General features: G+C 39.9%; 1 protein-coding gene across 1 annotated transcript; it reads left to right on the forward strand.

Moving 5' to 3' along the window:
• The first annotated feature begins 31 nt into the window (after positions 1-31).
• On the forward strand, positions 32-19,138 carry ednrbb (endothelin receptor type Bb). Its single transcript, XM_061287333.1, has 9 exons — positions 32-526; positions 12,483-12,682; positions 12,794-13,202; positions 13,366-13,478; positions 14,912-15,104; positions 15,384-15,503; positions 15,590-15,723; positions 15,801-15,909; positions 18,570-19,138. Exons 3-9 carry the CDS (start codon positions 12,840-12,842, stop codon positions 18,675-18,677), a joined length of 1,140 nt encoding a protein of 379 aa, XP_061143317.1. The 5' UTR covers positions 32-526; positions 12,483-12,682; positions 12,794-12,839; the 3' UTR covers positions 18,678-19,138.
• Positions 19,139-24,695: the final 5,557 nt, after the last annotated feature.

Consider the following 24,695-nt stretch of genomic DNA (forward strand, 5'->3'; position numbering starts at 1 on the left):
CCAGTAAGGCAGCCCGCCTTCCGATTCCCTCGATAGCCATTGGAAGGATAACAAGAAAACTGCCGCAAAACCTTTTATTTGCATATTTTAGCACGTTGCCTCTAATGTATAAAAGACATTTTTCTGCCTGTGCTACCAACTGCTCAGGTTTGTGATAAGACTTCCAGTACATACAGATCTGTTGCAAGGATGTAAAAAGGATAAATGCTATGTTTTTTTACTTGATTTTCTTTTATACCTAATTTCAAACTAATACTCGTTGATGGGGGGGGGGGGGATATAATGTATGGCGTTACAATGATGTGCACACTTGTACTATTTATGGACCTTCTGATTAAAACTTTATTGATTTGGTTTGACCTATGTGACTTGAATGTAATTCTGTGACCATCATGTGGCTAATGAGACTCTGCCCTATAGGGAGTCTACTTGTCAAACACGCTGTTACCATCTTTGCACCTGTGCCCTGACCTTCTGTGGACTGACAGTCTGGAATCCGTGCGAAGGGACTGAATGGTCCAGAGCGGTATGTTGATCTTTTCACGGTCTGCTTCCTAGACCCCCAACTGAAGCCTGTCAGGTTTTTTGCTGGGTGACACTTTTGATTTTGCTGACATATGATATAACATGGCAATTATTTGCATCCACTGAAAACCTTCAGCAATATCTAAAAAGTGTAAAGCTCAGGTGTTTGTTTTTTTTTCTGACAAATGATACCGATGGTGTAATATATACATTAGGCTCAATTAGTACTCAATGTAACATTTACAAGCAGCGTGGTGAACTGGTCTGCCTATAGTTCTAATCTTCAGGTTTGAAATATCTCCTTTCGACCTCGCACGCATTCCGTCTCGCGACAAGAAAATCCTAAATGTATTATTCACTCATTCAGACTTGATCAAATGACAAAAAAATGTGCTAGCCTCCTGAAACGTCTCACTTCAAAGATAAGAGCGGCTACGGAAAAGTGAATTATTTCACAATAACTGGCTTTACATGGAGACTTTTTTGTTGTCTTTCCATTTCAAATCCTTCTGACTAAAGAGCCTTTACGCACCAGAACAGAGCTTTTAGAGCCGCATGAAACGATTGAGGCGTTTCTATAGAGCGTTTTCATTCCGTTTTGTCATTCAGGTTCATTGTAATGGCACGACAAGGCTCCATTTAAACCCAGCTATTGATGTCATAGCATCGTCTTAAAATCCACTTGGATTGATCTTATGTCCCCTACACTGGACACTTGCCCAAGGCACCATATTTGCTTCCTATCTTGCTTCGACATATTTAAGAAATGGAAATAATCATGTTATTGATTTTTAAAAATTCAGTGATATGTTGATAAAATTTTAACCACCACTAGTTCATCATGCTGCAGATGTTTCCCATCTCATTAAACAAATTTTAGAAAAATGATTGACTTTTCCACATAGTCAGTCCAATCAAGAGAATATGGACAATTGGTAATGATTAGAAACGTGATAAGATGATCTTCTGAAGCTTCCAACCACGTTGCTCTCATGTCATCCCTTATTCTGCAGAAGCCCTCCTCCGGGGCACATTTACATCATATTGAGGTATTGCTTTGATGTGCTTAGATGTATTAACACAATCTTTTTTATTTTAGTTCATTCTCGGCATGCATTCAATTTCTGGGGGAATTTGCAATCGCTATTAAAGCGCCGCTTGCGTGTTCTGTCAATCACCCTCAAATGAGAAGATTCTCGGATAGGATGTTGGCCGTGAATTAACGTAGGGTTTCCAATTTTTGAACACGTCCTCTGCCATTGTTGCCTGGGAGATGGACATATTTGTCTTTTATTTGAAACTCATTTGTTAGCACAGAGCCTCTTTGCTCCTTTATAATTACACTCATGGTACAAGATGGCCAGAAGAAATGCGGCCCACTAATTAAGAAAACATGTTTTCTCTTGTCAGGTGGAAATTGTCAATTTGCTATTCTCAGAATAGCTTCAAAACTGCCAAGCCTTCAATTAATATCACGTTTTGAATTACGATGAACTGATGAATAGCACAACCGAGTAAAAGAGAATTGAGATGTCGGGAAGGAAAACTCTAATCATTCTTTTAATTCTCAAGCAAAGAATCACTTTGGGAATACTAATAAAAGAGGACAATGTCTCACCAATTAGCAAGCATGCAGTAACCAAACGAGCGTTCATTAAATTAATTCAAGATAGAAGTCGAACGGCATGATGTTACCAGTCGGCAATCATCCTTCAAAACGGCCCATTAAAACAGCTACGACAAACGATTCCTTGTTTGTTGCATCCTTATTGACCAGGATGGGTGGTAAATTACAGCCAAGACAAGATAATGCGCCTACACTGCACTATTTTGGTTTCCAATAAAATTACAAAGTAACAAAGACCGTACGCTTGTCGCTATAACCCTTTTATGCCTGCTTAATTGCGGTCTAAAAATAAGAAGCACAGTGTTAGTCATAAGAGTCAAATCATCCATAAAGCAGCTAATCCAAGATGACAAGCTCTATGCTTCAAATGTAAACAATCATCAAGTGGCAGTTGCCTCATTAGCACATTTATTTTAAAATCACTACTAAAGCACTTTAATAGTCATTTTTATCGATGACAATCTCCCCAAAATTATTTTTATTGCCAGATAACATAGCTAGCCTACTATTAGGTTCATTATATTTTTAAGCTGTAGCCTTCACCCCATCATATTGAAAAAAGGCATTCATTTGTAGATCAAGATATACATCTTTCTCACGCTTGATTAGCTCCTTATCATAGCTAATTAAGGCATGGCCCTGAGATAAGCGCCTTTAAAGACGCGCACGCTCATACGCACACAATAGCTGACTTTGTGACTCCCAGTGCAAGTCGGATATAACTTCTAAGGATGTGCTTCTGACTAAACGTCCTTGTACGACGGTGGGAAAATAACTGGCCAATTAATTTTGAATGAATTAATCAGGGATATCTCTATGAAAGCTCTGATCTTCCGTTTCGATGCCAGCATCCTAATTATGTAGTCCATAGTCGAGGACTGTGGATGTATATACGATCATGTTGCTCTTGTGCATTTTCCTTTGCCGCCATTTCTTCATCAGCAATCAATTCTTATTGTTCAATTAGACGACTACTACGTCCAATCCGGTAGATAAGTATGTTACGAAGAAGTATGAGGGCTATGTTAAAAAAAAAACATTTAAATTGAGAATAAAGGGATATTTTTAGAGAATGTTTTTTTTCTCCCAATGGTAGAAGTCAAGGAATTACAAACTAATTCTTCTTCTTTTGAATAGATGACTTGAAATGCTTGTAAAGTGCAGACTTTTTTTCTTAAAAAAAAAAAAAAAAAAAAAAAGCTACATTTTTGCTCCCAAAAAGTAACTTAATTTGACTATGGCTATTTTACATGAAAAAAAAAATGCAAGCTCATTCTTGTAATATTACAATTTTATTTCTTAGAATAAAAGCAAATTAATTCTTGTAATATTGAATAATAATACAAATAATACATTTTATCTGATGGCGCCTTATTCACACTTAGTCACCTTACATGGAGTAAATTAAAATAAAATAGTAATAAAAATGGTAGTTAGTATAAAATAAAATGAAAATAAAGTAAATAAATTTGTAATCAGCAGTTATAGGCAGATCTATGAAGACCCCGACATAAAATAGATTGAAATAGAGTTAGAGTTAAGTCGCAAGGTAGAGCCAATGAGTTTTTTATTGCTGATAAAATGACATTCCCATGAAATGTAAGCATTATTTGATTTTAATTAATTTTTAGTTTCATTCTAATCATATTTGAAGTTGTTCTCATTTGTACGCCACGACAAGCAGAATAATGACTACTGAAATGAAACCTCTCTGAGGGTGTCAGTCAAAGGGGAACATTATTTTCCTCTCTTTAGGTTTGACATGAAAACGTTGAACAAGAGCTGTTTCAAGCAGTCTACCTTTTTTATTATACGTTTCTTCTTGAGAGACGCTGAGAATCCAACACCTCATTATAAGAAACTATACTGTACTATATACTGGTACGTCTGTGAATGCACTGAAGAAAAGAAACTCAACAAACTTTTGCTTTTAATTATGTTTTTGTTAGTGTTGTGAAAACACTAAACCCGTCTTTCACACAATGCATGCTTAAATTGCTTTTTAATTTGTTATTTTGAACACATGTACTGTATTTCTGAGCCTTGACGTTGTCCTCGATGGAAAACCTGCTCTCCCGTTCTGTGGAAATAGTCAATAGAGCCTCACGTTGACGAGACATGACAGATCCCGCTTGTCTTTTCCGTGTGTTCTGACCAGTTAACGCACTTCACACACAATTCACATGCATCAGGGGAATTCAGTTAGTTGCCTTACTTCTGAACCAGTAGAATCAGATAGCTCCCATGACCCAAATGCAAAAATGCAGTTATATGTGATACCAATCTCTTAGTAACCACATAAATATGTGTCTTGTTCCAGCCAAGTCACCCCTAAAGATCTCATCCCTTTACATTGCAGTAATAATATATAATATATATACGTATAATACTACTAATAATAATAGTAATTATCATATTAGTTGTCAAGTAATTGTAAATGTGCACACAGAAGATCTCATCTAGATTTTGTTCAAAGGTCAAGGAACATATTTTCAATGTTTTCAATTTTTTCGTTTTATTTGACAGTGAATTAGATTTCGGAGAACAATCTTCAGAAATGACCCTGGCAAACCTCTGTACTGATGCTTTTCTCATTAACTTGTAAAGTCATCCTTTTTATTAGCACTGGTCTATTGGATTCCATCAGCTTTTGCTAGTGTGTGTACACACATGACTTGCAGCACACTTGTCCTTGTGCCTATCTCCTGACGCCGAAGCGTGTACACTCATGTCGTCCATGACCTCACCCTTGCTTACGTATCTTAAAGGTGAAAAGTCCACACGAGCTCATTGACCCCCCCCGCAGACGCGAGAACTGCAAAGGTCATTCGGGAAATCTTTGTTTCCCATGTAATGTAAATTGAATTAACGAACAAGCCGGTTTGATGTGCGACCACTTATCAGTGAGCCCATCCCGGTGTCACATGTGAAGTGGCTGTGATTTGTGGCAATGCCTTTGGTGCTAAACGCTCCGTCCTTGTCCTGCAGGACGCCTTTGCTGAGGATAATATGATGGCCACTTTCACCGGAGGGATAACATCATCTATTAAGATCATTAACATTGTACAAACCTTTGAAAGGGGAACAAACGTTTACCCCCATTAAACAGCCCGACCTTGTCCTTGATAGCGGGCTTTAAAAAGAAACCGTCCACACACACAATTTGGGCAGGAAACATGGCCGCCCTTCATCTTGAACTTTTCAACGGCGAGGGAGGAATGTTTTCCTCAAATATCTGGTAAATACAACCATAAATCACCAGCCTGAAGCTCCTCAGCTTCCCAGTCTGACTCTTCATGAAACATTCCAGTCATACTTTTGATATTGATCTGAGACCAGCGAGCCCCGTCACCATAGCTCGAGGGAGGATTTTCATTTTGATCACAATTTGACCCACACAGACAGATGAAAGTGTCTTCTTGTTGATGATTTGTCTGGGAGAGGCTGCACGACCTTAAGAAAGAAATAACATAGCGTAACTGAGGCGTTTGTTTGTTTGTTTGTTTGTTTGTTTGTTTGTTTGTTTGCCCCCTCTCCCCCCCTCTCCTGCCCTCCTTCTACAGTTGTGGCATTTACATATCATTTGCGCTTCATTTTGGTAAACATGCATTGCTTACAGATGCTTCGAGACCAATTGGGCCTAGTGTAGTTTCTCGTGTAAAAACACCCCAACAGAAGGCACAGCTCGTTGTATTAGTACTGCATTCATTAATAATTCACCCCACTAATTGCTATTATCTATCGTTTATTTGCTGAGTAGAAGTTGAAGGACATGGAAAATGGATAATCTTGGTTTAGGGGGCAGTTATAGTATAAATTAGCTGATTTGTGACATAGCAAGCCAATATGTTTTCCCAAATAGGAATCTAATGAAAGATTTGCTTGTATTTATGAATAGGCAGGCACTACAGACATGAACTATTTATGTAAAAGCTATTAGAAAGCCATTTTTCCATAGTTCACACCTTTAAAATGTGTACAGAGCTTTGGTGACATGCCAAGTGTTGCACTATGCTCGTCTTCACGCTCACTCAATTTATCTGTTATTTAGCGGTGTGCATTAATTATCTCGGTGAGAATAGCTCGGGACTGCAGAATTAGAAATTCAATGCTTAGGCTTTTTTTCTTACAATTAATGAATTGAAATTGACATGTTTAAGTCCCATCGCAAAGTACATTGAACCAAAATTTAACAAACTAATGGCGGAAGGGGTTGTTTGTTGGAGATTTCCATTACCTTTGATGGGACAATGACCCCAGCCAACATGGCCGCCACATGGGAATGATTATTATTATTATTTTTTAAAACCATGTTCTAGCCTACTATAAAGTTTGCTTACAGCAAGACAGTAGCAAAATCTGGAAACGCGTACTTAGCCGCTCTCTGTCTGTTGTTGTTGGCATTTGCCTTTTGTATTGTGATTCCGAACAATTCAATATCATTTCGAAGACAGGCTTTGAAACAAAAACCAAAATAGCTGACTGAAGCATGAATTTCAAAAAGGGGTTCATCTGGTTGCCTGCATATATGACAAGTGTAAACTTCCCTGCAAGATAGCGCGATAAATAAATATATTTTCTCCCCGTAAATGGAATCTACATTTCTGTCATCTCAAGTGCAGCAGGCAGCTTGCCTCTATGGTGCATGTTGTCGATGCGCGAGGCTTCACATCAGCTTTTCTATCAAGCGCCGTCTGTCTTCTCTTGCCAGTGTAACCCCTATCATTTGTCTGGCTCATTCACCGCCAGAGCGGCTGAATGCAGAGAAACATGATCACACGTGCCCATGAACTTTACCTCAACCACAGGCCTCCTTATTTTCTCATGAATTGATTTTTACATTTGAGTTGGCTGTTATTTCCTGATAGATTGCTGTCTTTGAGGCGGCTGACAGAGAGCTGCAGGCGAGATTCTTATTTGGGTTGCAACTCTGTGAAATGAGAGTCCCCGTTCACCGCCGCAGCCCACGCAGACATGCACACACTTGGGCTTTTACAGTCTGTGAGATGAGAAAGGCCTTTGCTGCCATTTCCAGACTTAGCGAGCGGTTTGGGCTGTACAAATGAGACGTGACACCGTCGACGCAATCAGGGAACGCCGGCCGCGTGCGTCTTTTCCCCTTTTGATCTGCCTTTTGCTTTTTTGGGCCACAGAGAGAAATAATTAAGCAGGTGGCAGATGTGCTTGTCCTGAGAGGCAAAAGGGGGGCAGGCAAGAGTTGCCCCCGCGCACTGAAAAGTGATGACACGGCAAAGTGCGACAGCTGAGATAGGGGAGGTCTGCTGCGCCACCCACTCCCAATCTGTTCGGGTCGGACAAATCAGAGGTGTAATACATCTCCCATCCAGTATGTCCATTAAATCTGCCAAGACCACAATCAAACATGAGCAGCAATATCCCCCCTCTCCTCCTTGCTAGCTCCACGTCCACGTATCGATGCCCCGTGGAGAAGAGGAACGTAGCGATGAGATTTTATTGGGAGTGTTGACAAATTTAAAGTCGATACATGATTTGAGGCTCGTGTCAAAATAGCCGCAGGTCTTATCTGACAGGTGCAAAACCCCACAGTGGACTTCCTCTGCATTGCTCTTAGCTATCAAAACATTGCAGCCTCCTCCTGCAGCTAAATAAATACACTTCAACATCTGGAATTAGTGGCTGGATTTACACTGTAGGAAAAAGTTACCAATTGCTGTCTATTTATTTTTTAATGTGGGTTTAAATGAAAAGTTCAATCATACGTGACAAATGTGTAAACATGAACAATTTCTGGTCCTAGTTACAGGGACCAAAAACAACATAGCTTAAAGACATTTGTAGAAGCAAAATAACAGCCGTTGACAACAGACATTTTTTTAGAGCTGTAAAGAAAGCCCCTAAAAGAAACCATTAGTGACATCAGTAACAACTTCCAGAATGTGAAAGTTTATGTTCATGCACAAAAGTACAAATTCTTTGATGCAGAACACATATTTGTAAGGAGAATAGGAGAGACAGGCTGGAATTTGCCCCCAAAAAAATTTCAGGAGAAGGTTTTATGGACTTTTGAGGCTAACCTTTAGCAGAGTGATGAAAAGGTTAAAGTCTGGCAAAAGACTGTGCATTATCCCAAATTTACAAGCTCATCTGTGGACCTTAGTGGGGATAATGTGGGCTTGCACGCCTTCTTCTCAGACTTCCTCGCTAATCTTCAGTGATGTAACTCATGGCAGAAGCAGCAAAACATACTCTGAAAGTCTACTCAAGGTGAAACGGAAGATGCAGCAAAACCAATTTGCAAATGAGGCCATAAGATAATGACCCACAACTCAAATAAGTAAGAATTGCCGTCAATTCTCAGATTTAAACCCAATGGAGCATTCATTTTATCGACCGTACCCCGGGAAGACCTGGAACGGTTTAGACTTACCGAGCCTATAGTACCTATTCCACAGAGACAAAACAATAAAGCAGTTCAGCAGAAAATAAACGCGGATATGTTTAGACAACCCAAGTTAATGTGAAGAGTTAAACCCGATAGAGCATGTACTTTCATGGCCGAAAAGGGACAGGAATGCGATAACAAAATAATGAAAAGCCTGTAAAGACATGACAAAAGAGGAATGCAAAAGTTGGCCGATTCACAAAGCCTTGGTGCAGTTATTGCAAGCAAAGGATTTGCAACAAAATATGAAGTTGTATTCACTTTCATCTATTTTAAGTCCGTTTCGAAGATTAAAAACCATAAATCTGTTTCAATGCTTTTGCTGATCTAAAAATGTTTCATTACAAATGGGACTATCTTGAAGGTTGTGTACCCTGGACAGATGGTTTTCCATCTTTTGATGACTTTTCACATCTGTTTTATACACACCCAAAAAAAATGACCTTGACTGGGATTGTATTTTTTTCAGGTAGTGCATTTGCGTATTGTATTGAATGGGATAGCAGCTCAGGTGTCAGTCCAATCAGTTTCCAGGCATTCTTTCTGCCTTTGACACTATTCCAGAGTTATTTTGGTTTATGTCTCTTGACAAACAGGGTATAAGTTGTAGAGATCAAGGAGAAAGCGAGGAACGCCGTGATCACGTTGCTTTGCACTGTCAACACAGAAAGCAACACTGATGTATGCAGCGACGATCTCGTCCCACATCTTCTGCTGTGGTTGCTGCGGGACGCTTGCTGAGGCTTTCATTGAAAATGAATGACTGCCAGCTGCTTCTGTTGCTTGTCAGTGTTTGCATGTGCAGTAAACATTGTGGGGTGGGGGCATTAATTTATGCGGCTGAATGTGATATATTCTTCAGGGGGGCGTTGTGATATTTAAACATGTATTAAGGCCGTGGAACTGGAACTGACAGAAGGGATGAGGATTCCAAAAGTTACCCCCTTTTGGAGTTTGACGTCACAACACAAGTTTTCAGTGCCACTCTGTAGACCTCATTTCAGACAGCATCAAAAGATCAAGCGCATGTGTTTTAACTTTTGCCTTATCCTTTGGCTATCTTCTTGCTTTATTCTTGGAGAACAAAGAATGCCTGGGCGTTAATATGAAGGAAGGGACTCATGTTTTATGTAGACACAGACAAATGCTGATTAAACGTCCATGTTAGATTAGGAAGGCCAAAAAAATCTTTGCAATTTAGTGTGACACATCTGTCTCAGATACAGATTTGGATCAATGCCCTGCAAAAGGTTCTTTAAAATTTGAGTGCTGAAATTAGCCCAAGATTTCTGCTTCAAACAAAAATGTCCGTTTTCCTCTTCAATTTCAGTCTTTGAGACGTTTTCATCCGCCGTGTTATGATTGACACGTCCACACAATTTTGTGTCGTTGGGAAAAAAAAAAAAAAAAAAACTGCTGTAATTTTCTAACTCAATCAGTCACGCTTAATGCCTCTGATAAGTGCGTCTTCTTTCTCCTTCCATTGATGCTGTGCGTGACGGGGAAAAGACAGCGTGCCTCGTTTGAACATGTTAAACAAGGCAAACAAATCATGTCGTCAGTCAGCCGAACGGCTGACCCAGTAAACGGCGGACGTTTTTGTCGTCGACTGAGCGTGACAACTTGAACTGGCGACATTAATGAGAGTCAAAGACATGTGCATGGACATGTTCGCTTCTACTCATTTTGAATGGCAAACAAGCTCTTTAGGTCCATGCGGCCCACATCATAAATGTGCCTAAAACACAAACAAGAGATTTAAACGGAACTATTCAGGTCAATGATAAAAACACTTTAAAGGCTTAATGTGGAATCACAGGGGATTGCTTTATTCTTCTTTATTACTCTTACGGACAGGAAAATGTTCCTTGCAGCTTTGTTTCTTTTCCCTTTTTTTTTTATAGGCCGTGAAGTGTCTTGGCACTCTCCAGTGACCTATATAGAGAAACACTCGCAATAACATTGTATGTCAGCCGCCTAACCGAGAACACTCGTCATATGCTCGCGCAGTCATCTCAAGCAATTCTTCTGCCTTAATCGCTTGTTTTTGTGGAACTGCGCCAATACCTTCCTTGCCAAGGTCATTCTTCGCCAGCCGAGTACAAGTAGGAGTTTTCAAAAGGGAGACTGTATGCAATTAACAATGGAATGTTTCTGTTCACTGCGTGTCTATTGTACCTCCGGGCGCTGTAGCTGGTCTGCCATGGCACAGCCAGCAACCTTCTGTGCACTTGCCCACCACAACATTAGCGACACACCGCCACAATCCAATGACATCTAATACAAAAGTTGTGTCAAAAAAAAACATCATTAGGGTTTGTGGGTGCTGATATATGACTGCGGTATTTGCTAACCGAAAATATACTCCGCTACAACAATTCAATCGGTAAGCGGTAGTCGACGGGGGCGGGCTGGGGGTGTTGGTCATGTATACATTTTAACATCACTCCACAGGCCGGGGATTTCGTCACCAACAGTATATAGCTACTGTATAAGGATCAGCCAAAACATTAGCGACATCTGCATCATCCAATGCAACTATCTTTACAAAATAAGATACGCATCACAATAGATGTTCACAGGCTGGCTAAATTATTAGTTAAATCATCACAAACTAATGAAATAATACCTTGGCAAATACTGCTACAAAATATACAGAATAGCTTTAAAATGTGTACTTTTTGAAATTCTATGGGGTTTTTTTCATGCTATTGCGATATACTAACTCTTTCACTTTTCATTTTGTGATTTTAAACCTGACGCGAATCATATCACATAAATCTATAACAGTTAATCCAGCCAAAAGGTTTTATAACCCTGATGTATAATATTTTTGCTTTACATAAGGATTGTATAGTTTGAAAGTCTCTGCTGATTTATGCCGGCTAACTTCAAGTTGCTTAAGCAGTCAATAAAATGATGCATTTAAGTCTTCAACACATTGATTTTGGCATCGTGTCTAACATGGATCTTTGTGTTGAACTCAAAATAATCCTAATTGACATTTTAATTACCGCCTCCAACCAAAGACATTCTAATAAATCTTATCTAGGCCACCTACGTTAAATTGTTTTCATTCACCTCAAAGACAGACATTTTGCAAGGTTTTTATGATTTGGACTTGCCTTAAGTTTGTTTATACAAAATACATGTTTAAGCTACAAATATTAAACAATCAGATGGAAAAAAAGCTCCTGTGCGGCTCAACCACGTATTCTTACATTATGTACCGTATTTTCCGCACTATAAGGCGCACCTAAAAACCTCCAATTTTCTCAAAAGCGGACAGTGCGCCTTATAAATAGACCAATATGGATTCATGGATGAGGACTAATTTATTAAAGTAAGCTTTACGTATTTATTTTGTGTGTTGTGTGATATTAACGTTTGAGCAACGTTGAGTTATTGATATATTGTGATTGTTTTCACTATTTCGAGTGTTACTATATGGTGATTGCATTAACGTTTGAGCAACGTTGAATTATTTATTCTATGCGCTTTATAATCCGGTGCGCCTTATGTATGGACAAAATTTTAAAATGGGCCATTCATTGAAGGTGCGCCTTATAATCCGGTGCGCCTTATAGTGCAGAAAATACGGTACTAACCTCGTAAACCAAGAACCCCTTATAGAATGCGACGCCATGAAAAAAAGTCTAAATTACACTTGGAAGAAAACAAAGAAAATGAGCCTGTGAAGTGTGGGCACACCCTCCGTTCACAGATTTTGTATTTCCGAACACTTGCGGAAGATGTGGTTGGCAGATGACTGTGTTTTCGTAAGATGCCATGATGTTGTTGCCATGAGGGATGCTGCTCTTTTTTTATTTTAAGATTGAGTCATTTTACCGCTGTAGCACAGTACACCTGCAGAAAGTCATAACATGATCTCACTCTTAACAACAGACACTTCAACGGCGTCCTTTTATTGAAGGTGATGCATCATAGGTGGTAATTACAGTCACCGCTGACAGCACCGATGAATAACGGCCACGACGGCTTCTTCGTCTATAAAACCTTCCGATGGCCGAGCTGTGGTATTTACTGCGGGCGCACACAAGGCGACTTTGCTAGTAGTCGAACAACGTGGCATTTCTGATCAGAAGGTAAGCTGGAACGATTCGTTTTACAATTTGCCTTTTGATCACTGTATCGAGAGACTTTACTGCCAAACTCTGAGGCAGCTCTGATGCTAATTACTCTCGTTCCTAACTCAGTGCTGGCAAACGCATCCGAGGGCCGTTTTTGAAGAGACCGCAGACAATGTGGGCCGCCGCTCTGCTTCTTTGTCTTGGAAATGTTCTCATTAGCAGCGAGGCCGACGGTCAGGATTCCCAGCCAGCCGCTGGTGCACAACTCTCTGGCATGGACAAGTACAGATCCAACATCTCTGCGAGGCCCCTGCCTATGTGCGCCCGCTCGGCAGAAATCCCGGATAGCTTCAAGTATCTCTTGACAGCAGTTGCCATAGTGATTTTTATGCTGGGACTTGTGGGAAATTCCATACTCCTGAAGATCATTCATAGCAACAAATGCATGAGGAGCGGGGCTGACGTCCTGATTGCAAGTCTGGCTTTAGGAGACCTCCTCCACATTGTGGTAGACGTCCCAGTCAACACCTACAGGGTGAGTTATTTGCCTCACGACATGTAATTACAAGGCCAACGTAATGCGAGGCCTTATCTGCCCTCTTCGCACACGTTCTGTTTTTTTCAGGCTTATCTTAAATTGATTGTTATTACAGCGAACACATTTTGTGGTGTTGTTGTTTTCTTTCTCTCACATGTAGCTCATGGCGAAAGATTGGCCCTTTGGTTCTGTGCTGTGCAAGCTCGTACCCTTCATGCAGAAAACTTCAGTTGGCGTTATCGTGTTGAGTCTGTGTTCTCTTAGCGTTGACAGGTAAATAGATGACAATTGTAGTCAGACAAATTCTGATTAAAAAACAAAACAATTTCATTTAAAGTTTGTCGCTTAATTAAAAAAAAACAATTTAAATCCAATTTCATTTATATTAACGCAAGCGTTGACAGGTAAATAGTTGACAATTGTCAGGGTTGATAGAAATTTGGATTTAAAAAACGTTTTATTTAAAGTTTGTTTTTTCACTTAATTTAGAGAAAAGCAAATCAAGTTTATTTTCATTAAAGCGTATTTTAAAATAGACTTCTTGTCCGGTTGTTCCAAGGTGTGGACTGCAAAAATGAAGGGTTGTCCAAATTTGGCGTGGGGCATTGTGATGGTAAAATGGCCGCCTTCTGAGATGGATAAAAACAACTACTTCATATTCCACACAACACAATTTTAATCAGAATGCCCTGTTTCGACAAATGGGGTGCAAAGAACATATGAGGTGAGTAGACAGCAGGCACTGTGTCAGACGGATAAGCCACCTCTAATTTTTTTTCAGTGGCAAGTTGTGAAAGGTCATTTTCAACACTGAAACTAATAAAACATATCTCAGGCCTTCAATGTCAAAAGAACGACTCACCAAACTGGTTTTAAGAAGCGCTGAAAAAGAATTTCTTGCAGCTTAGGAAAAAAGAGAAGGAAAATAATTAGATTGTTTTATAGCAAAGGAGGTATTATTTATGAAAAAAAAAACAATACGTGGTTTGGTTTGATACTCATATCAAATAATTTAGTTCTTTTATGTTCACATATTCAATTTTATTTCCTGTCTCAATACAGTATTATTAGTGGGGGATAGGGAGCAAGCCTGCTGTAAATAGTAAAATATCAGTGAATAATTGATGCCCACTTACAAAGGTTTCTTAATTGCCTGTACTGTAGCTGCCACAACATCGCAACAAAGCACTTTTTCTTCCTAAAGCTCCTCCCCTCATTTCAAGGTCATTTCTTGCCCTCAAGACCCCACCAAATTGTGCCCAAGCAATATTTTTATGTTAATCTGAGAAAAAAAAACTGTGAATATGTGAATCTTTCAGCAAATAATAGAGAAAAAAATTGTGAGTGCTGCCATCCGTTAAAATTCATATTCTTTTTAGTATTCATGTACTATTGTGTCTTGAGATTGAATTGGAATTGCTTTGCATTTTAAACGAATTAAATTATGCTCATTCATTTAGTGACGCTGGTTTTCAAAAGAAATGTTACCAATGTGGTGTACTCCAACTCAGGCAAAATTACGTGCGACCCTAACAAGGACCAGCAATAATGTAACAAGGTCTACTAGAGTGCATATTCTTCATGAAAATGTTGGTTGAACTCCAAATTGTGCAATTTTGGGGGTTTGAACTAATTTCAAGATGTCACCAAATGTGTTCTCATGTCATGTTTGAAAACTGTAAAAAAAAAAAACCTGCGTGTTGTAGGTGCCTTGCCATCGTATCTCGGCAACGCCTCAAAGGAACCCGAATGTGCGTTTGGACGTCTCTCATATGGCTCGTCTCCATTACGCTGGCCATACCTGAACTTGTTGGCTTCAGCGTGATAAATGCCGACTACAAAGAGCGACATCTGAGGATTTGTCTGCTCCATCCGGTGCAGACCACAGCATTTATGCAGGTGACCTGATGCAATCCGCCAGTAACAACCTGCCTTTGATGTGACTTCCTAAGCCATTGATGTCATACAGTAGGTTGCAAAACAACCTACCGTTTTTTTCCATGTATAAGGCGCCCCCAAATGCGAAGTCTGAGCAGCAACGTTAGCACAAATTCTAATATATGGTGTCCTAGCTTGTATTATATTAGTAATATTATAAATGATTACATATACGAAAAAATATATGATTTATGGTCCCTGTGACAATAATTTCCTGCTTGTGTCTTGTTTGCCGAGCAGTTGTATAAAGTTGTTAAGCACTGGTGGCTCTTCAGCTTCTACTTCTGCATGCCCCTGGCTTGGACTGTCATCTTCTATGTGCTCACCACCTGGACTGTGCTGAAGAACAAAGACAAAACAGTAATACATGGCGACACCAAGCAGCCCTACTCATCTTTTCTGATTTTCAACCTGACCCGTTATTGATAACAGTGTTGTAATTTCAGAAGCAAGGAGAATCAAAGAGTCTGTTCTACTTGGGGCTTGTGTTTGCTGTCTGTTGGTGTCCACTCCACCTCAGCAAAATCTTGATGGCAACCGTATACGATGTAAACGATCCAAACAGGTGCCGGCTCCTAAGGTGAGTTAGATTATATGAGGCAACATCTTCTGCAGAAATCTTTGGCAATACTCGACTCTGAATTTCCACTCTTCTAGTATCTTTCTTGTGCTGGATCACGTTGGCATCAACCTGGCGTCCCTCAACTCATGCATCAACCCCGTGGCCTTGTACTTTGGAAGCGAAAGATTTAAAACTTGTTTCAAGGTGAGATATTATCTGCTTCCTCCAAATGATGTGACTCAATGGACTTCTTTCTTTGTAGTAGAACTCAATTCGCTTTTTCTTGGTACAGCACATATGGTTAGATTCAATTTGATATTTCAGTAACTTGCTGCTTCTTTCTTGCAGACTTATTTTCTGAGTATGGATTCATCCAAATAATGCTGTATTATGACCACAAGGTCATCTTTGTAAAAATATTATGTTCTCTCTTCTATCTGTATTTTATGTTCATAGTACATTCATTCATGTGAACTGGCTACTTTATCATATGAAATATTTGTGGAGGTATAATTATATTATTTCTGTAATATAATATAGTCTATGCTCATAAAGGTATTTCTGTCGTATCCTATTTAGATTGAAATTCCAACTTTATTTTCATATTATGAGACTTCTAAAGTAACATGATTTTCATAGAGTTCTTATTTTTAACTGCAACTTTATTTTTCTCGGTTATAGAATATTATGATTTTGATCATAAACAAATGGCAGATTTATCCCGCTTGTATAACAACTTTATACACGTTATTTTGGAAAATTACCCCTGCAACTTGCAACCATTTTTTTCAGTAATTAAATTTTTTTAATGGAGCCAAGACCTCTCTGAGCATTTGAAAGAAACATTTAGTGTTTGTCAGCATCATGCTAGGGAACATAAATTCACAGTTTTTTTTGCTGTCTTTCAGTGTCAGCCCTGTTTTTGTTGAACTGTGTGCTTTATTGTTTGGATCTTTGGTTAGATCGGATTTATAAGGTCTTTTTTACTGCACCGTGATATAACGCTGCTTTTGATTTATCCTCCTTTTTGCACAAAGAAGTCCGGCAAGCATTAAATGTGCATTGAAAATGTACAGGCAACACTTTTGATCATAAATCCAGTGTGAACTCTTGTCGCCTTTATTTGATATATGATTTATGGATGTTTACGATTGCGCTTTTGCACTGGTGTTGGACTGCACTGTATCACACCCGAGAGCCAGATCTAAAATTTTGCCCTGAATAAGGTGGGGAAAAATAACACAAACACATTTGTGGTGCAGCCCTACACCTGTTCATGAGCTTCATACATCCTTCGTGTTGTACTGACTCTCGTTAGAGACGTGCCTGAAGTAGTGGCCGGTGAGTGTACATCCTCTCCTCCTCTCAGTTCGTACACATCGAGTCATGTCCATAAAATAGACTGCAGACTGCAGTGAGCAAGCACCCAAGGGTGCAATAAGTGAAAATGGTCCGGAAAAGCATTGTGAGAGGAAAGATGAGAAAAAAAACACATCAGCAGATAGCCTCACAGCAATTTTCAAGGGACGTATTTTAAAAGCTTTTATTTTATATACTTTAAAACAGAAAAAAAAGGAAAAAGAACAAGTTCACACGTTGTAATACACTTTGGCGGCTAAAGATGTTCTCTTGCTACTTGTGACCACTAGCAGCCTACAATTTCCATACAGGGTCTTATTAAATTTGATATACACTCAGCATTACGTGTACATCGGAAATACATCTCAGCGAGAAGTGCAAATTACAAGCTAGAGTTGCATTGCAGATGGTCTAATTTAACGCTTATATCTAATCTATGCAACATTTTGTCCATTTCCATATACTGTAAGATTGAAGAGACACACATCCAGTGTCACTGTTTTTACACTGAACTTATGAAACGAAAGTAGATTGCACACATTGATAGCGAAAAGACAACTTTTGAGAGGAAGAGCATGGAGAACGCGTGGTGAATCAAAAGGCGTAGGCAAACATCCCAGACCACAGATTTCCGATGACCACAATTGTTGGCTGTGTAATCAACCATATGTTAACATTGGGGGGGGGAGGCTGCCAAATATCACCACGTGTGCTGCCATCTCCAACAATGGAGTCCTCTGCTGCATCCCTAACATTGATCCCTTCAACACCTCATCAACCTTGCTCCATTCACTGCGGCACAGGCCAATTTCCACCTGCAATGATGAGGCTGTTGGAGCCTGGCATGACTTGTTATGTCATCATTTGGAACAATTTCCTCTTCTTCTACCTTGTGAATGAATGGTTAGCAGCGCAGTCCCATTATGACAACGCTGTTGAGATGGAAGGTGTTTGATCATCGGCTTACTGGGAGATGTCCCTGCTGGATGCACTGAATGCAGGTTGTCTGGCAATTGATGCAGAAGCCTGTCAGGGAAGGATAAGACATGCGAGAAGATTCTATCAAAAGAGAAGACAATTTATGCAATGTGGCCTAGTGCTCAGGAGCGACTTTTGACATTGGATGTTTGCTATTCAAAATGTGCGGATGGCATTTTCTATAGTACTTGATTATTTTTTTTTGTGGAGATGAAGTTGTATCTCAACAAGGCGTTTCCAATTAAAAAAGTGGACATGTTTATTAGCTTGTGTGAAATAATTGATGTGTCCATGCTATCTCCTTGGGTGATTGGTGAGAAGAGGTGGCTCGGGCATTTGGTTAGGATGCTTCCTCCCTGGTGAGGTTATTAAGGCTTGTCCTCCCTGAAGGAGGCCCTGGTGACAACACGCTGGAAAGATCATGTCTCCCGGTTGCCCTGGGAACGCCTCGGGATCTAAATGTTCCTCCACAATAGCGTTTGTGCAGGTTTAAAGCCCTCATTGTTGATGTGTGTGTGGTTCTCCAGGTGTGCCTTTGCGGTCGGCATTCACCTCTGGACAAAGTTCCTTGTGATGACCGGCGCAATAAACTGTCAGATCAAACCTGTAAGCAGAGAGGCTGCTTGCCTGGCTGAGAGGACACCTACCTGGGGCAACAACTCAGATAAGACACTCCAAGTAAACACTGTATTTACTCTCATGCTCCTTTAAGAATAAAGTAATAATTAAATAATATTTTACAGTGTGGTTGCAACGCTATCGGTCACTGCCTGGGGCATCTTGATACCATCAGGGACCATTAAAGTTTGTTAAGGTCCAAGTTGGACAATAAAGTCAATATTTATTATGAGAATACAAGTGAACTTTGTAAAAAGATTTGTAAATGTTTGCAACTGGTAAATAAAAAATGTGAAAAATATCTTCAATTTAGAAAAAAAGGAAACATTTGAAAGAATGGTTGTAATAATGGTATTGGTCATAATGTAAGAAAAATAAATGTTCATATGACAAGAATCAAATTGTTATGAAGAAAGAATGGTCCGAATTTTTAAAATTTACTGTATATAATTTTGTTTTTGTGATTAAAAACATAAGACCGAGGTAAATCATTTCAAGTTTTTCCTCACCATGAATGTGAACCATACTGTACATTTGGGGAAAAAATCTTCTTTTAATGAGGGGAGGAGAAAAAAATGACAGAAACAATATGGTTGCACAAGTGTGAACACCCTCGTAGAAGTAATGACGTGGCTGCATTCAGAAATAACCAATTGCATACTCAAGTCACCACTCACCTGTCGACATTTAAAGCGCCTCTAATTAACTACAGATAAAGTTCAAGAGTTCTCGTCTGCCATTTTTGTGGTCTCATTTTACAGCACAATCATTGTATTCTGCAGAGTCATCATCCAAGAAAAAAATGATGTTGGAATATCACAAGAAAATAGTTTTTTCTCTTTGCAGAAAAAAAAAATTATGCGAATTCATCATTTGTCCTCAGGTTCCTGAGTTTTCCTCTTTTCATACACCATCCAAAGTCAATCGTTTACTTGCTTTCCTCCCTGAGAGTTTGCCAATACCGCTCTAAATGCAAAGACCGAGCATTCAGGAAAAGTGTCAGCTGCGCCAGGGAGGATAAATGAGAGCATTTTGCAGTGTTGATACAATAAAGGCCAAACAATAACAGAAAACACAGCGCGATTAGAATCAGCAATTTAATTCTCTTTCCCTTTTGTGGACGCCTGGCGAGCACGCCGGCGGAATGCGAGAACCTTTTTCAACCGGCTCAACTTTTAATTGGCGTGGCGACTGACTGACACAGCATTAACGCTCTTATTTGCGCTCACCTCGTCCTGTGACAGCGAGACCTATCAGGTGCTGCCGTCTAGCCCCTCAACGCCCCCCCCCCCTCGCACACATCCATCTCTGCTCCTGACCTCATTCTGTCATCTGCGCTCTTCCTTCCCCTTTCCATTCGCAGGTCTTTCATAAAATGTCTCCCAGCATTACACATTTAACAATGCATTAAAAATAAGACGCCATCAATCAGTCATCGCGAGGCGGGCGGAGACTCCGACGACTCGTGCAGCACAACAACGTATTAGGGGCCGTCAGGGACTTAATTCAGGATTACCTTTCCTCACACACTACTGAAATGCTCTCGGAAAAAAAAAATCTCAGTAGTGTGTGTGAGTGTTTCAGTAGTGAATATAAGCGCGTAAAATTTCAGTAGTGTGTCTTTGTGGGAGGATTGTATGAGTGTTTTAGCTTCGTATGTGTGGAAAAAACTAACTGCACTGTGTTGCCGTGATTTTTGTTCTGTGTGTGTGAGAGGTAACCCTGAATGATGTTCCCGACGGGCCCTCACAATATTCACGTAAGTGTCAGGAAGGTGTGATGAGATTCACGATGATGGCTGCCATGTTAACGTGACGGCCAAAGGAGTGATTAGAGAGCGGGCGGCGTATGATACGCGATTGACACTTGCGCCGATTTGATATAATGGCTGCGACTGAGTCACGGGCCTTGCCCAGGGCAAGTGGTGTGAACACCGACTCTAGGGTACTCACGTCAAAACACATGTTGCCTTGCACAAAAAAAAAAAAAAAACCCTGCCATTTGACATTGTTATTGTGCGTGGGGGCTGGGAGATTTTCAAGGTTGCGTTGCTAGCTGGACTAATGTGTGATCGCTAATAACTACAAGAGGCAGGGAAGATGGTTTTACCATTTCACGTTTATCACTTCTATATACGGCGGAATAGTGACTTGAGATTTGAATTTGATCCGTGACCAAATTGGTATTTAAGTGTACTCCCAGACTGATTGTGTTTCAAAAATCAATATGCCAATTTAATTTTACTGTCTAACTTTATAGCAAATGCACCAATCTGTTTCTCAAACTTTGAGGCAGACAAGGTAACCAGGTGTGCACCATGCTGCCCATGTTTAACCAATCATTAACAATGAATCAAAACTTGATTATCTTTGCTGCATGAATCCCGTTTAATTCTCATTAATATGATGAATCAAGAAACGAGAATGGATGCGCACCATATAAATGTGTAATTGAGCCTTCCAAACCGTCCCCCGTCGGTGCCAAATGAAAGTATCTTCTGTTATTGTTTGTGATTAGAGATCAAAAAATATGTTCCAAAAATATGTTTCAAGAGAACAGAGAGAGTACGTCGCGCATTGAGGCCCCCACACACGATTTTCCCGCTGTGCGGCAAAAAAGGCGCAACCCTGGTTGCTTTCTACAAAACATGCGCCGACATCAGTGCGACTTTGAGCTTTTGACTCAACAACAATGGCGGGCACAATAGCAACTTCTATTATTTCGTTTACTCTGATGTCAGTCTGCTCCACCGAACAATGATGGATTGTTTTACAAGCTTATCTGTCAATCACAGATTGGGAAACAGATAGCAAAACACATATCAAACAACAGAGATTTTGTTTTCTGAGAATAAAACATCAGCTAATGAGTACGTATTCCAATCCTTTTGTATGACCGCATATTCGTTTTGGAAAGGGGGTAACCCAGGAGTCTTTTTGTGGTTTTTGCTCATTTACATAACTTTGGAACAGCCAAATATTGACTGTTCAGGTTTCGAAAGGGTTATTGACTGTTGAATTCACGCCATGGGGTCATACAATCTCAACTGATGGTTGTTTACTAAGATAAATAATTACTGTTGAGTTTTTAATAACAAAATACATAGGAACAGATAACTTCTGATCTTAACAGAGCCCACTATTTACCTTTGCCTATTGTGAGCCATCAACTGTATCATTGCCATTAAAAACACTCAATTACTGTATTTTCCGGACAATAAGTCGCAGTTTTTTCATAGTTTGGCCGGGAGTGCGACTCATACTCAGGAGTGACTTATGTGTGACATTATTAACACATTATATCATTTCACATGTTATTTTCACATCTCTAGGCCTGTTTACTATGTGTTTATGCAATGTTAGCATACCGTACCTTCAGCCTGTTGTTGCCTATTCTATTTTTATTTTAAATTGCCTTTCAAGAAGACACTGTTCTTTGTGTTGAATTTTATCAGATAAATTTCCCCCCAAAATGCGATTTATACTCCGATCTTTATTATGCATTTTATGGCTGGTGCGACTTATACTCCGGAGCGACTTATAGTCTGGAAAATAATGATAAAGTAGCCAGTACCGTACCGTAGCGGATATTGTCAGCAGGTTACGTTTGGAGCTAACATCAAGATTATTGGTACTCCACAACAGCAGTCCTTGTGTCATATGCTAAACAATGTCAAGTGGTGTCAAACTTTGCATCTGCTAATGTTAATGCAGACAGATGAGGTCTAAGTGACAGTGACACCATGATGGCGCATGATGACGTCGGCACACCGCCGCAGGGAGGGTGCAGCCGTCTCAAACCCCCTCTGGTAATCTGGAGGCTCCCCTACGGTGCTGCCCAGACTGTGGATATAATTAAACAGTGTGAAATTAATTAATCAGTGGGGTGTCAGGTAAAAGAACTCATCACTGAAACGGCTCACGCAAAAGCGCGACAAGCATTTTAAGTGTGCTGACAGTTATTAATTTGCGTCACGCGTCGTATGATAGTTTTCCTATAGTAAGATTAAAATGGTTGTTGGTGGAAAAATGATTCTCTATAAAAATCAAAGTGTAAACCTGTGTTTGATCTGTTCTATCAATTAATTAAAAAACGGGGAGTTGTATTTAATAATGTGGTGCAAATGAGATGGAGATGAGATAAAATATTCATTTTGTTATCAGGGGAATCAGCCCGCGGGCTTTTTTGTCTTTACTCCGGTTCAAAATGGTGTCCATATGGCAACGGTGTACAGTATAGTTTTTTGCAAGGAGATTGGTGCGATGCCTCGTGGCGTTAGAGGAGGCCGTCTTGCTGTGAAAAAACTGTTGCAGGGATGTGACGTGAGATAATGAGGCTGTTGTAAGCCTTAAGTATGGAGCCAGGCCCCTGGGGCGACCCATCTGAGCGCCCGAGCTTGCTCACTCCTAAAAAAAAAAAAAAAAAATGCATTGCCTTCATAAAGTTTATCACTTTTGCTTTCAAGCGACAAAACCTCTTAACTGCTCTTTTTTTCTCCCCTAACTTTTGCAGTTGTGTCGTCTCAAGGCGGCTTGACTTTGAGCTATTTATAGCCTCTTCTATGCACCCCACCGGAGGATCATATGATGTTGGGTTCTGACAACGTATTTGATGGCAAACCTGGGTTGCATTTCCTGTAGCGCCGCCAAGGTCTTTGGAACAGAAATTAATGGGAATGCACAGAGGGGAGGTTTGTCACTCTCTTTTTATCATTTCATACCGATGATCTTTTGGTGCTCTGTTAATAGTCTATAAAAAAGTGGTGTTTATAGTTTAACTAAAATCCAAAATGAGTCATACCCTGATCACATTTTGAGTAAGTTACAAAAGACACAAATTGAAATTGCATTGCAAGAAAAAAATCTTTTGAGTTTGAATTTTGAAACTATCTGCGGGCTCCCTCTGTAGAATTTACGTGCTTTTTGTTTTTCATAAGTGATGTTGCTGGTTGCATCACACCTTGCTAGCCTAGTTAGTTAACGTAGCTATTAATTTTGTTGACAATCACGTTATTTGTTTGTGGTTCAGTAATAAAAACGAAAAACAAAAAGAGTATTTTGTATGTGGAGTCTCAAAACCTGTTACAAGTTCTCAGGGACTCAATTGCTTGGCGTCCAGCGAAGAGTTGCTAACTGTAATACATTTTGCAATGGTCCATTTCAGTCGAGTTGGACCACATTCCTCAGTGCGCGATGGGCCATAGGCTTACTGAAGATTCTAAATTATTCGTAGGTGAGAATGTGAGTATGACTGATTGTTTGTTTATTTGTCTGCCGCTTGCTCAAGACAACTGGGATAGACATAAACTCACCGGCTACCCTAATGAAAACAAGTGCTTTAGAAAAATGAAGTGAAAGCTCATACGTCCGAAAACCTCCATCACTTAGTTCGATGAACAGCACGTGTTTTTTTTAAAAAACAAAAAATCCCTTTGTGTGTTCAATTTAGAGCAACAACTCACTCCACATTTTCTATTTGTGTGCTGCCGATTGCGGGACATGGAGCAAAACAATCCTGCTGTGGCTGCTGCACACAGAGAATTGCTATAATGTTTCATTACACAGGCAGTGTAATCCCACTACTGCTACTCCGACTACCGCTAATGCCACAGTATAATTGGAGAGTGCTTTGTGTTGCTTTGCACGCTGCCAACGTGCTTGATGATTGTTGGCGCGCATACTCGTACCGCGCGACCTCTCGGGCCGTTATTTTTGGAAGGCAACCTTCCTTTCTCTTCATCTTTGCCCTCAAACAAATATACTACACCAGCAGTTTAGCAGACATTTATTTGGCTGTAAAACACAAGATGAAATGTAATACATGCAAATAACTATCAATCCAAATCTGCATTTTAAATTTCGATTTGATTTCAATCATGCTGGACACATTCCCATCTATGCCGTATTTGTATTTTCTGGCATGCAAAGGAATTTGGAACGACAGGAAATTATGTTTCAGAAGATGTGATCTGATTTTGATCTGAGTCAAAACAGTAGGCAAATGCAGCGTGCTAAGAATAAGCAATTTTGTTTTCA

This window comes from Syngnathus typhle, linkage group LG9, assembly GCF_033458585.1.
Source record: "Syngnathus typhle isolate RoL2023-S1 ecotype Sweden linkage group LG9, RoL_Styp_1.0, whole genome shotgun sequence".
Classification (NCBI taxonomy): domain Eukaryota; kingdom Metazoa; phylum Chordata; class Actinopteri; order Syngnathiformes; family Syngnathidae; genus Syngnathus; species Syngnathus typhle.